Source organism: Castor canadensis, chromosome 7, assembly GCF_047511655.1.
Source record: "Castor canadensis chromosome 7, mCasCan1.hap1v2, whole genome shotgun sequence".
NCBI classification, from domain to species: Eukaryota; Metazoa; Chordata; class Mammalia; order Rodentia; family Castoridae; genus Castor; species Castor canadensis.
Genome location: NC_133392.1, coordinates 81119643 through 81133543, shown reverse-complemented (window position 1 = coordinate 81133543; position 13901 = coordinate 81119643). Strand labels below are relative to the sequence as shown.

The following is a 13901-nucleotide window of genomic DNA, read 5'->3' as shown; positions in this document are numbered from 1 at the left end:
GACATTCACACCTGAGTACCAAGTCACATAATCCAGTTTTCACTGGTGAAGCAATGCTCTCTAGGTAGTGTGGAGACAATGCTGGAAGAGCAGTGGTTCAGCTAGGTTATGCAGAGGAGATGCAGAACAGGGAACAAAGAAAACAAAGAGAGAAAGGAAGGGCTACTCCTAGAGGATCTGCATGGCAGCCTTAGAGGGCCTGGGAACATGCATTTAGAAGAGGAAACCAAGAGGAAGAGCAGGTAGGTATAGACTGACAATAAGGCACGCACTGGCCATGAAGCAATATACTGTCTTCAGGACACAGAAGTGGACATGTCCATCAGAAGGTTAGATAGAAGACTCAGGAACTCAGGAGAAAACTCCAGCATGAAAATTTGGATTTGGGTGAAAATGACAACTAATGTCAATGGGGCCACCAGAGTGATTAGATATATAGGACACAGATTTAAGAAAGAAAATTACAGCACAGAATTTGAAGGATACTAACATATAAGTGGCTAGTGGAAAAAAAACTGATGAAAGCTGAGAAATTTTCTGAAATGTGAGAACAGATGCATGAGACAGAGAGCAGAGTTTCACAAACAACTGACACCTCCAATTAAAGGCAGTGGACTTAAAAACACATATCCAACTCTGATGTCTCAAAAAATGTAAGTAGAAGAAACAAAACAATAAATGTACAAACATTAGGATACATCAAACAAACCCCACAAATTTATGTAATTTCCATACAGTATTAGTAAATAGTATCAGACAAAAGAAAGTAAAAGCACAATGCCTGAAACTTAATGTAAGTTGGGAGTGGACAGAAGTGGTGGCTTCCAATAAGAGACAAAAAAAAAAAAAAAAACCCCAATCTCTAAGTCTTCAAACTGGGCTAGGGTCAAGTTATAGCATGAATGATTAGCAAATTTCCTGACTACCAGGACCCCTTAGCAACACTCTTTTTTATTTTGCAGTACTAGGGATTTAACTAAGGGATACTTGAGCTACGCCCCCAATCCTTTTGCTTTCAGTTTGTTTTTCACATAGGGTCTCAGGATAACTTTACCCAGACCATGATCTTCCAACCTGCACTTCCTGAGAAGCTGGTATACAGTTCTGCACCAACATGCCCACTTCTTTTTGAAATAGGGTCCTACTAATTTTTTGCCCATGCTGGCCTCAAACATTAATCCTCCTGTCTCTGCCTCCTACGTAGCTGCGATTACAGGCATGCACCACCACACCCAGTAGCCCTCTACTGTTTAGATTCAGCAAACAATGAAAACTAAAGCCGATGATCAGTCAGCACTATAGAGTAAGAGACTTTTTAATATATGATCAATGATGGCAGTTTTGCCCAAAGTGAAGCCAAATATAGCAGGTAGCTTCTTTTAAGGCAATTACTTAATGATTTAGTCACAGGATATAGCATCTCTGTTTTAGGAACCATAGGAGACTTCCTGCCTACCTGCCTATTCCTTTCTTCCCAGCCTGAAGGTGAGTCCTCCTGTGGTCATTGCCCACTTACTCCATCTCCATCTGGAGAGAAAGTACATGAAGAGATGCCTGTTTGCATTCATACTCTACCTGGATAACTTGCAATGATTACATGTACTAATCAAATTGGGTCTTCATGGAGAAACATGAAAGGAAAAGGAAGAACTACTAAATAAGTGGGGGAAACAAAGCAGCAAAAGTAAGCCACCAGAACAAATAGAATGACTGAAAAGTAAGGGGAAAAGTACAAAATTGAAAATATCTAAGAAAAAATTCTAAACCAAAACATCAAGAGAATACTATTAACATGTAAAGTGAAAATAGCCTTCTGTAAGAATCTGTCAGAAAGAGGGAAGAAAGGGAACACTTGACAGTTAAAATTCTGATTTAATTGTGAAAAAAATACAGAAAGCTACCAGAAAACAAAATAGACAAAAAACACAAAATACACAAAGCTCTCAAATGTACAAGATTATACAAATCATAACAAAAGAGTCAGAGAAAGAAATAATGAAAGAAGAGTTTGTAAAATGTGGATAAGCCCACAAGATACATACCATTCTTAAATAAATTCCAAGAAAAAAGATGGGGAAGGAGTTTCTGTGGGAAAATAGGGCAATCAAAAGCACCTGCTTACATTAAGGAATGTGCCCAGGACACAGCTTAGGAAAGACCTCAGGAGACCCTGAGCTTTCAGCTATGAGTGATCTCCAACAAGCAGGATGTGAAAGCTAGGGAGGAGTTCTAAATTAATGGGCTAAGTGTTGAAGAAGTACCACAGAACACAGCCAAAAGCAAAGAATTGGGAAGGTCTTGCCTTTGTTTTAATCCTAGCCTTTCAGGAAAAAATCTACTAAAACACTATATGAAGAAAGAAGTCAGTTACTAGAAAACAGACTGCAAAAAAGAATTTGGAAGTCATAAAGCATTGACTTAATAATCAAGAACAGCAAAGCCTGGAGAAAAATGTAGAATGTGATTTCTAAGTTATCACATTGTAATATTCAAGGGCCCAGTTTTAATAACAGTAACAAAACTTCACAAAATTCACAACATATACAAAGAAACAGGAAAGAAATGACCCAATGAGAGTTAAAATGTGAATTGACAGAAATGTCCTTAAGGAAGACCAAAGATGGGACTTCCAAAACAAAGATTTTGGGGGCAGAGGTGTCAAGGGGATTTAACTCAGGGTCTCACACTTGTTAGGTGCTCTACCATTTGAGCCCTTGCCCCCATCCCTGTTTTGCTCTAATTTTTTTTTTTTTCATAGAGCAAGGTTTAATAGCAGGCCCAAACTGCCAGGCTGGCCAGGGAAAAGATGGCGCAACCCAGAGCCTAGGAGAGCAGTGGCTTTTATAGAAGGGGGAAGGGAAGAAAGTTAGTACAGGTTCTGTAGTCTCTGGTAGGGGTGGGGCTGCCTTAGAGCGCGGGAATTGGTTTAAGGGCGGGGCTGCCATTTTGGCTGATTCACAAAATGGCGACATTATTGTTCTATCATTCCCCCATTTTTTCTTTAATAATGATGAGGGTGGGGGCTGAGGATCAGGAATTGGGGCGAAGCATCGGTCTCTTTAGCTGCTTCCTGCTGGCAGGGGGCGCTGTATGGGGCGGGATCCTCAGACTCCTATGTCCTGGTAGGTTGATATCCCTGGAGGTACAACTGGTTAAACTTTTGATTAGCAATAGCAGACATGTAGTATACGAGGGAGGAAGCTTAAGAATAGGAGAGCAAGAAACACAGGCATCAGGATGGGCATTAGCCAGGAGAAGCACTGTGAAATGTTGTTCCCTAGACGATTTCAAGAGTCCTCCAACTACAGAGAGAGAAATGGGTGGCCATGCATTATCTAAGATCCAAATAGGAATATTACGAGGAGCATAAAAAGGTGTCTGCTCAGGGACTACATACCTAGGAATCTAAATTCTGCAAAATCCTTTAACTGCCAGGAAAGCTGTAAGCTGTCTTATGGTATGGGGGTTGGGAAGCAGAAGATTGGGTTGATGCATTTAAGACTCAGGGAGTGAGTCTGTCCCTTTAAGGCCACACCTAGGTAGGTGACTGTGGGAGGCAGGGGCTGTCAGGATTTAAATGTAACACTCTTGGATAAAAGAGAGCTTTAGCTCATTATTTTATATAAATTGACACTTTTAACCTTTTAAATGTTTGTACCATATTCAGATAAAGTATAACATAACACTGTTACAAGGTGGTCATTTTAGACACATAAGCAAATATGTAAATGAACTCTGATTTAGTAGTACTTAAAGCTTGACAAGATCAGCAGAAAACACAAATAATTTCTTTGATAAAATCCTTCTCTGTAATTTTTTTGTAGATGTTACTCAGAGCAGAACAATATTAAGATAACCTTGTTATTTCATAGACATAGAGGATTTGATTTTAGTTTGACATGACCCTAAAAATCTTTTAGGCAACTCTTAGATTATATTTAACTTTATCACACACTGAGGTTTCTTATTATGCACTTTTAAAACTTACTTAGATCTTTATATAACATATTAAACCCTTTGATGGCTTGTTTTTATCCCTCCTATTTGAAACAATCTTTAGGATAAACCTTTTTTTACAAAATCCTTTCTCATCCAAAAAAACATTCCTTTTCTCTTTAACTTCCCAAAAAATACATTTATTACCTATCTATATCCTTTCCAGTTGTTTACTTTGTAACTTGTATTTTAAAATTAACTTTTATAAGAATTTTAAGTTTATTGGAGGGGCTGGAGCAACTCATTAGTAGCCCTTATTGTTTTTAGGAATTTATGATCGGCATAAGGCCTCATGATCCCTCAGGATTGAGGAGATACTGTTTTGGGTGTGGAAACTGTGAGGGATTTTTGAGTTTTATTTGAGTAGGGAGGGCCATCCTGGCTCACCCTACACTCATCTCATCAGTCCACACTGTGGAATCTTCTTTGTTCCTGAAGGAGGGGGCAGCAGAGATAGCTGCCTGGGGGGAGGAGTATTTGAGTTTTTAATTGAGATAGTAAATCCTGTCCCATCAGGGACACTGGAGTTTCAGGTACTATGAGGAAAGAGTGACAAAAGAGGAGGTCTCCCCAAGAGCAGGCCAGAGGCCAGGTAAACTAGCGCTCTAGGGGCTGGCCAGATTTGCCCCAAACGATAACTTTTGTCATTGGACCAGGGACCAGGAGAAAAAGGTAAAACAGAGAAACGGGCTCCACTGTCTAGGAGAAAAATGGCCTTTTGTTTTTCTGCCATTATGGCTCCTCAACATTGATGCCAAGAAGTGGAGTGTGGACAGGGGGCCGGGACCCATCAATCCATAGAAGGTGGCACCTCATCTTACATCTGGTGACGGGGGCACTTAGACCTCCAGTGGTTACCCTTGCAGAGGGCAGGGTCCTGGTTGGGGGGGCGGGGCTGTCTCCCAGGCTGTCCACCCTTAAGCATTCTCTGCAGAAGTGCCCCTCCCGTCCACCACGGTAGCAAGTTCAGGATACAGGCCCCAGTCGCGTGGGGCCCCTCTCTGAGAGCAGCAACGAGGCCATGGTGTCTCTTATCTTTTTCTCTCCTGTTAGTAAGGTCCCGGACATACAGACGTAGCCATAAATACAGACGTGGCTAGCTGTATTACTTGGTTCATTGACTTTTCCCTTCAGCACAGTTGTTTACGAATATCTGGGACTGACTGTTAGAAATTTATCTTTGAGGAGAACCTCTCTCACCTGTGACTCTGAGTCCACCGTGGTATGCTTTCTGATAGGTTGTTGCTGTAAAGTAAAGTTCTTATTTTACATTGACACCTGACACTCTGGAGAGCAGGTCTCTGAACTGTTCTGGGCCTCAGTTTCCTCAATTGAAGAATGAGGGATCTAGTCTAGGTTAAACTACGTTTTTCTACTATGAGATGGCTGAAGTGACATAAATGCCACTTATCTTCTTTACCATTATTTATTTATTTATTTATTTATTTATTTTAGTTATGTTGGGGAATTGAACCCAGGGCTTTGCATGTGCTGGACAGACATTCTCCCATTGAGCTACTTCCACAGCCCCAAATACTATTATCATTATTTCTTACTTTGGCTATACTGGACTTGAACTCAGGACTTTATGCTTGTAAAGCAGCACTCTACTGCTTGAGCCATATAATCATTTCCAACCTGAGTGGCCTGGGCCCGAACCCATTGCTTTTCTAATGAGATAAGAGTCTGGTCTAGTAGAAGCAAAATATCCTTTCATGTCAGTTGAAAGGTTTGGACCACAGAGCTAAAGGCTTAAATGTATTTGTCTGGGCATCTGTACAGCTGTTTAGATGTTTTTAAATTTCCCTTAGATCTGATAACTGGAAGGGGACATACGATTTGCCCTCTTCCTACCATTGCCTGTTGGAGAGGGAAGCACTCATTAAGAGGTTCTGAGTACTGGGGTGGCTTAGAAGGTAGAAATTTGTATGGGGGACCTCAGTTTACTTTTTTACTTTTATAGAAAAGGTCTAATTGGAGTATGGTATTGTAATTTAAGGAACCCCGTGAAGGCCACTTCTCTTGGTCACCCAAGGCATACTGAGGCCAGGCCTCAGTACAAAGCTTCCAACATCTACCAGCCAGAAGACTGGAAGATGCAGGTCCCATCTAGAAAGAACAAAACGTTAGGATCCTGTCTTATAGCCAACAGCAGGCAGCCTCTTTAATAAAGGCTACCTTTTTAACAAAGAAATCATTTGTAAAGTTAGAGAAGGGCATTTAGAGGGCATTTCAGGCCAATAACAGTGCCATATGGGACAACTACTGTTAATATTTGGAGGGAAAAATTTATGCTGAGGCCAAAGTTATAGAAAATTTTAAATGAGAAGTTTAGAGACCACAGTAATACCTATTTTGTTATTTTTGGAACTATAACCTTGAGCTAACAATTGGCTTACAAGGGTCTGATGCCCTGAGGTGTGAGGTGGGGCTAGGAGCAGGACTTGTGCAAGGTCCAACTCCCTCCACACACACGTGGGACAAATGACCCTGACTGCCTAGGCCTGATCCTGCGGCCTGTTGCCCCACCCCCCTTCCTGTGCACTCTGAGTGTGTTTATTTTAGGGGAAGTGGCGGCAGGCCACAGCCATCACCACGTGTGGCTGGCGGCCCAGGATTTGCTGGGTCCTCTCTATGGATTTTCCTAGCTATGGCAGGTGTTTTTGCTGTGTCCAGGAGCCGGCATCCTGTGCACAGGTGCGCCTATTTGCTTTCCCTCTTCCCCTTGTGGGGGCAGAGTTAGAGCGTAAGTGTGGCAGCTGCAGGTTTTTGCAAGTGCTTTTGTAAAGCAGCTGATTTAAAGTTACATTAGACTGAGAGGCCTGGCAAACTAGTTGGAACAACTTTTTTTTTTTTTTAACACTTTGAGAAAAATTTTTATTTTGAGCTTGTAGATAAATGATAATATTGCATATAAGAAAGCTTGGCAAAACTTAAGATCTTAACTTTTAAGGAATAAATCCTACTTATCAGAACATATTCCTTATTGGAACTTAAACCAAAACTTAATTGGGTTATATTACTAGTTTCAAAAGTTAACACAGGAGAGATAAATGGATTTTCCTGAACCAATCTAGAGCAGTAGTCCTTAATCCTACCAACAAATTAGAACTCAGAGAAGTTTCAGAAAAACCAAAACATGGCTCCATTTCCTAGAAATTTGTATTTAATTGTCCTGGGGAGGGGTTCATATTAAAAGCTTCCAGATGATTCTCTTAAGTGAGGGCTGAGACCCAATGATTTATAATAATTAGTCATTATTACTCAGGATTTGATTTAAATAATTTAAAATTCAAATACCTAAGTATTTCCTACATGATACACCATTCTAGGTGCTAATAAGGAAGATAAATCTTTTCTATAAAAACCACTGCATAATTTGAATTCATCATTTGAATACCTGTATAAATTTACTAAGATATTACTCGAGTTATTATGATCTGCTGTCATAATTTGAATTCATCATTTGAATACCTGTATAAATTTACTAAGATATTACTCGAGTTATTATGATCTGCTGTCTCTTACTTGATTGAAATTACAGCTATAGAAATCACTCAAAAATTTCCTTAAGATATATGGAGAGAACATAAGAATAACAATTTTCAAGTCATAGTATATGAGGTATTCTTTACCTTATATATGAAGTCACAAAGCCATAATCTAAGAACTGAATTTAGATATTGCTTTGATGTATAACAGAATGTCCTGGGTCAAGAATTAATACTCACTGGTATCAGTCCTTGCTTTAAATTGCCTTAAAAAAAAATCTATGCCAGACCCCCTGGGAATCTAGTAAGAGTGGGTCTTTAATGCAGACTATGTTTCTTGTGACCTATTTATAAAACATCTCTTAAAAAACATTACAGGAATATGATTTCTGAGACATAATAGTTAGAAATTAGTACTCTCAAAGGAACTAAAAAATACAGTTTTTGAAACTCTACATAATTAGAAATTAGTTACAACCCCAGAATGATAGCTTGAGCTTTAACATTTTTAAATTAAAACCAACTGTATTAGCTATTATAAAGCTCACTGGAAGTATATTTTAACTCAAGGAAAAAATTACATTTAAACTAAGTTTGATTTGTACTGACTTTTAATCTAACATATTTCTCAGGTTTAAATCTGCCTAAAGAAAATGACAAATTTGTTAATTTTGTATTAGGTTAATTTTCCTTACAGTTGGACAGTAGGCAAACAATGATGTAATTCTGGTTAAACCGTAATATATGCACACATAGGCAAATGTACTAACAATTTGTTTTCATACTTGGCAGAATTAAAATAGCCTTAAAATATTTATGAAAGCTCAGTAATCAAAATAAATATTTAATAAAAATGTACACCACAATAAGATATCAAGAATTTCGTGTTTAAAAATAAACTTTGTCACATTGTTTTGTCTTCAGTTAAACAAACTGAATGTAGTGGGTTAGGTATCTAAGAATGAATAAGGTGAGTTTACAAACAGAAAGTTAAAATTGAAGTAAGACCGGATAGACTAAGATGAAAGAGAAGTTTACTATGTTATTATTCAGAAGTTTAAGGTTAGTCACTGGATCTTCTCAGAATAACTATGACCTTAAGAAACAAGATAGTTTGAGGAGGAAAAGCCAAAGAATAGTCATGATTGTGTTAGTTCATGTTGTGATACTCTCAATGTGAAAAAGAAAATATAGTATTTGGTGTACTTACATACATTACAAGTATGTGTGTGTGTAAAACTTTACTTGCTTAAAAACTGCATTTTAGAGTGAAGGACAAGTATGCAACTATGAAAATACATTCTTAAGCTACCATGTCATAATGATTTATTTAAATACATTTCATCCAACATTACTTCTCAAAACCAACCAAAGAACATACTATAAAGAAACCAGTATTCATTTGTAGTGCAAAGTCCCCTGGTTTCACAGAATCACTGAAGAAAAGTTCAATAAGTGTTTTCAACACATCACTAGATTCCAAGAGATAAAGGAAAAATGAAGTAGGTTATAAATGATAATTCACAGAGTAAACCAGTATGTATTTGATTTGTCCTCAAGGATCATCATTCAGGTCTTAAATTATTTTAATTCAGGGTAATAAAGACTGTTCCTGCCAGAGAAACCTTCCTTTTATTAAAGTTTCAAATTTGTCACCTGAAATTTGGTATTTCTGCTTTATTCACCAAAACTAAAATCTTTTGCCATTATCCTATATAATACATATTCTGGAATAAAACAGGTCTTTAATGAAAATCTTATTTTGATCCTGCAGAGGCAACTCATGATAAGACTGTTACATTTCCTCGATATTTTTGAAAGCTCCCAGTATAGGCAACCACATGATATAGACTGAGGTTCTTTGATACATCACCACATGATAGAATAATGCTATTCTCCATTTAAAATACGTTCAATTTCTTCTAGTCTTTTTAAAGCAGCAACTCTTTTCTTCTCAATTTCTTTGATGTCTTTTGTTGTTTTATGGGGGGCCTCTTTGTATTTTTTGCTAATTGTTGGATTTAGAGTGACTTTTATCACCATTTGTTTTTCTTATCTGTGCTGGTCTGGATTCACTTCTGATTTCTTCTATATTTTCAGTTGGAATTTTGTCTCTTTCTTCTCCATCTGAAGTTTTATCATCAGCTGGGAATACTGGGTGGTCAAGAAAACCAGATGAAGAAATTTTATCCCTGACTATACTCAAATGGCGTTGAATATACTCCTCATGTGGTGCTAACGCCAATGTTTCAACCAGGCATCTTTCAGCTTTTAGTAAGTCCTTCTCTTCAAAATATACGACACAAAGATTGTGCTTTCCTTGTACATTGCTTGGATCCATGTCCAGAATCTTTTCAAAACATTTTTTTGCTCCAAGTATATCTTTCTTTTGATTCATCAGAATGTCTCCTTTTAAAATAAGACCCTTGATATGGTCAGGATAGTATTTGAGTAACTCTTCTAAAATTGGCAAAGCCTTTAATTCCTTTGCAGTCTGGGAATACAGGAGAGCCAGATTAAATAAAGCACTTCTGAAGTCAGCTTGTAATTTTATGGCTTTCTTCATCCAAATCTCTGCTTCAGTGTCCTTTTTGTCATCCATGGCAAGCATTCCCAAATTGAAATAGCCATTAGCATCTTGCAGCTCTTCACTTACATAGTTGAGAAGCCGTTTTCTAGCTTCAGGTCTGAGTTTAACCTCACCTAATTCCTGCATTAATATGGCAGAATTGAATAGTGCTAGCTTATGCTTTGGATTTAGTTCTAAAGCATGATTAAAGTTTTTTAGGGCTTCATTTGATTCTTTAAGTTCAATATATACAATTGCCAAGTTGTACCAGAGATCAGCATTATTTCTGTCCAGTTCTAGTGCTTTAAGATAGGCTTCCTTTGCTTTGAGAGGTTTATTCATTTTTAAAAGCAGTTCTCCTCTGCTAATGTAAGCCTGCTTGAAGTCGGGTCTCATGCTTATTGCTTGTCGGTATAGCTGATCTGCCTCTTCCAATCGGGATTCATTTGCTCGGATCAGGTTGGCCAAATTGATATAAACATTTAGGTGGTTGGGGGCAATTCTGGCTGCATATTTTTTACCAGGAATAATTTGAGGCATTAGTGATTTAGCCATCATGTAAGATTCTTCAGCTTCTCTAGTTCTATTTAAATTTTTATAAGTTCTTCCTACATTCATGTGGGCACCAATATCATCTGGCTGAACATGGGTAGCCTGTAAGAAGTATTTCAAAGCTCTCTCAAAGTTCTTTTCATTTTCCAGAGCATGACCCACATTATTCCATAATTTGGCATTATTTTTATTCACCTTTAAGGCTGACATAAACAATGTATATTCAGACTCCCAATCCCAATTTCTGTGGAGTGTTTTTAAGGCATGAGTAAGTATCACCATGGACAGACAAACCCAGGATAGCTTTTTAAATACATTAAATTAAGTAGGATGACTATATCTCAGTTCATTGCATATGAAAGTGGCAGTAGTCATTTGTGACTTTAGTTTCAATAATATCCTTGTTTTTATTTGGGCCTGACTCAGAGTTTGTCCTGTCTCAGGCTTTTGTTTGAAATTTTCTGCCATCCGTGGTCTACCAAAATACAGAAACCCATGCTAGGAACATATAGTACTCGCTCAGCAACAACAAATCCAACAGGAAAAAAAAAGATTTGATGCAGGAATAAATGGTAACGCCATTAAACAAAGTGCCATTAAGACAGTTTTGGAGGAATCACCAGGGTATCGGAGACTAAATATTCCCAAAGCCCCGAGAAAACAAAAGAAAGCAAAAGTGGCAAGATTTCGAATATCTAGAAATGATTCTATAAGTGGTATTGTTCCCATGGTCCAATCACAGCAGAGCTCTGAAGGATTTAATAGAAGCCAGGCATTTACAGGAAGGAGGTAGTTAAAAGTTAGCTGTCTTGTAGGAGTTGGGCTTACAGCAGCTGGGTTATCGAACCTTGTAAATACTGGAAGTTGGGACTGAATAACCTAGACTCTAATCACAACGAGTAATAATGTGCTGAACATCAAGACAATCAGTTTTATTAGTGTCTGCAGCATAGAAAGTGGAATACTACCCTTTCCATGGAGAACCTGTCCAGCAGCAGTACACAATAAGGGCAAAGTATACCCCTGGGCAATAAATACTTCATATACACAACAAATTCCCACAACTGTTACTCCTTGTTCTTTACACAATGTTGCAACAGCCACTAAAAACACTGTCAGTGCAATTGGTGTCCACACTATTATTAACTGCTTTGTGAGTACTGAGTCTCAGTTTTCTAATTAGAAAATATGACATCCAATTATTTTGTAGTATAAATTATGGTAGAAGAGTATTATGACTGCATAATCTGTTTTCTTCATTAAGAACATTGAAATAAAATCTAAAAAAATGAACTTTAGATTTTAAAGTTTATTAAATTAATTCATTTTCTCATTTCTTCAGCAAATATATACTGAATTCTTATCATACACCAGGAACCATTCTATGGAATTATCTGGTCCTTTTGATTTGGTATATGACAAAAACGCAGCTAGAAAAAAGATAGATGACAAAAGTTCTGCTCTTCCTACCACACCTGTTACTGCTTCTGTATGTATTGGATGCACTGCAAAAAGCACAGCAGCAATCACACTGCTCTCGTTGTCCAGAAAAAGTTTACAGACTTTGAGAAATATTGCACTGACCACAGCATGAAAAACCATATTTAGAAGATGGTATGACATTGGTTTTAGTTCACTAAATAGATAATTCAAGCGAAATGTCAGTACTGTTAAGGGTCGGTAAGACTTGTGGCTTCTCTCCTCAGACATAGGGGTTCCCCAGAAGTCATTCTGAAATAACGTTTTTAAAGGTGTAGATGGATGCAGGTCTTTATTATCGGGTATTGCTGAAACATCATCAAAAACAAAACCACAGAAGAGGCTGTTCCAATAGCAGGCAGTAATTACACCTACTATTAAGGTTACTTCTTTGAGGTTAATATCAGCCATATTTCCTACAAGCACTTGTAGACAAAAACTGGAAAGAAGGCGGAGTCCTCCCACCTCTTCAAGACCAGAGCCAGGCCAGTTCAGCTCCACCCGCGGGAGCTCCCCTTAAACCCGGACTGCTCCCCTCAACTCCAGCCCAGCCACTAACCGGCAGCCCGGCCTCACCTGAGGGCGGTGCCACCGGGGGCCAGCTTACGGAAGCCACAGGAACAGCGGTCCAGGGAGTGACACCACTGACGCCCCAGTCATGGTCGCCAGAGCTCGGGCAACCAGGGCGGGCGCACCTCAGTCACCGCACCTCCCGCCTCTCGGTCTAGTTGGAACAACTTAAGTCATAAGGTACCATGCTACAGGTTTTTCATGGGAGGCAGGGTCCCAGTAAGCCCAGGGAGGGGAAGGCAGACAGAGACAAAGGACACGCGGTGAGACCATGATGGAGGCAGAAAGGTGAGCTGACATCTTAGGTAAGGGAGGGGAAGGCAGAGCCTGGAGGCATGACACACGCTTAAGGGATTAGCCATCACCTGTGTCTGTAGGTTGCTTCCATTGATTGGTACTGGCAGGCTTTCAGGAAACGAAACCTCCACTCTCTGGTCACCGAATAAGCCATGAGCTTTCTCAGAGCTGGAATCGCCTGGAGGTCAGAATTGGCAAGGAGTGGCTTGCTTAACTCCACGACAGGGAAAGTTTTTCAGGAAGATAGGAGGAGACAGGCATGGTAAGCAGTGCAATAAGTCTGCTTACATGGGGAAGGAGGAGGTATGGGAGAGGAATTGGCTGATTCAGAAACCTGTTTACAGGCCAATAGAATCTGCACAGGGGAACAGAAAGTACAGAGGGAGGGTTTGATGCAGAGATAGGGAAAGGATTGGACGTAGCAAAGTTCCTTCCATTTACCAGCATGCTCACAGAGATTGTATAAATCCCTTAAAATACTGGGATTGAAAGTGCCATTAAGTGGCCATTTGGAGGTATTATCCAATTGGGGCCAGGCCTGATTACAGAGAAAAATGAGCTTTCGTGGCTTAAGATCAGGCGTTAGGCAGAGGGGCCCAAGGTTGGCCAGGAGATATCCCATTGGGGAGTCTAAAGGAATTTGGGACAGTCCAACTCCCATGGTGAAGGCCTGACCTGAGAAGAGATATGGCGGGCGACCCCAAAATATCAGGTCCTCAGGAGAGAGAGAGAGAAATATGGAAAACAACCCCCAGAAGGAATGTCTTCACTACCAGGGGGTCCACAGTCCCAAGTGGGGAACCCAGTTTTCCCCAGGACAAGAGCGAGCTGCAACCTAGCGCTAGGGTTTTCGAGGAAATGAGAGAGAGAGACCACAGCTCTGCGTGCGAGGAGGACTCACCAAGGGAGAGAGGACCTTAAGGGAAGAGTGGCCGGTGGTGGATGGC

General features: G+C 39.5%; 1 protein-coding gene across 1 annotated transcript; it reads right to left on the bottom strand.

Annotated features, from left to right (window-relative positions):
- Window positions 1–3372: 3372 nt before the first annotated feature.
- On the bottom strand, window positions 3373–12595 carry LOC109675620 (protein O-mannosyl-transferase TMTC3-like). Its single transcript, XM_020152290.2, is given in 5 exon segments — window positions 3373–9498; window positions 9500–10924; window positions 11053–11156; window positions 11158–11754; window positions 11980–12595. Coding segments are annotated over 5 exon segments (2766 nt in total). The 5' UTR covers window positions 12499–12595; the 3' UTR covers window positions 3373–9377.
- Between the last annotated feature and the right edge of the window lie 1306 nt (window positions 12596–13901).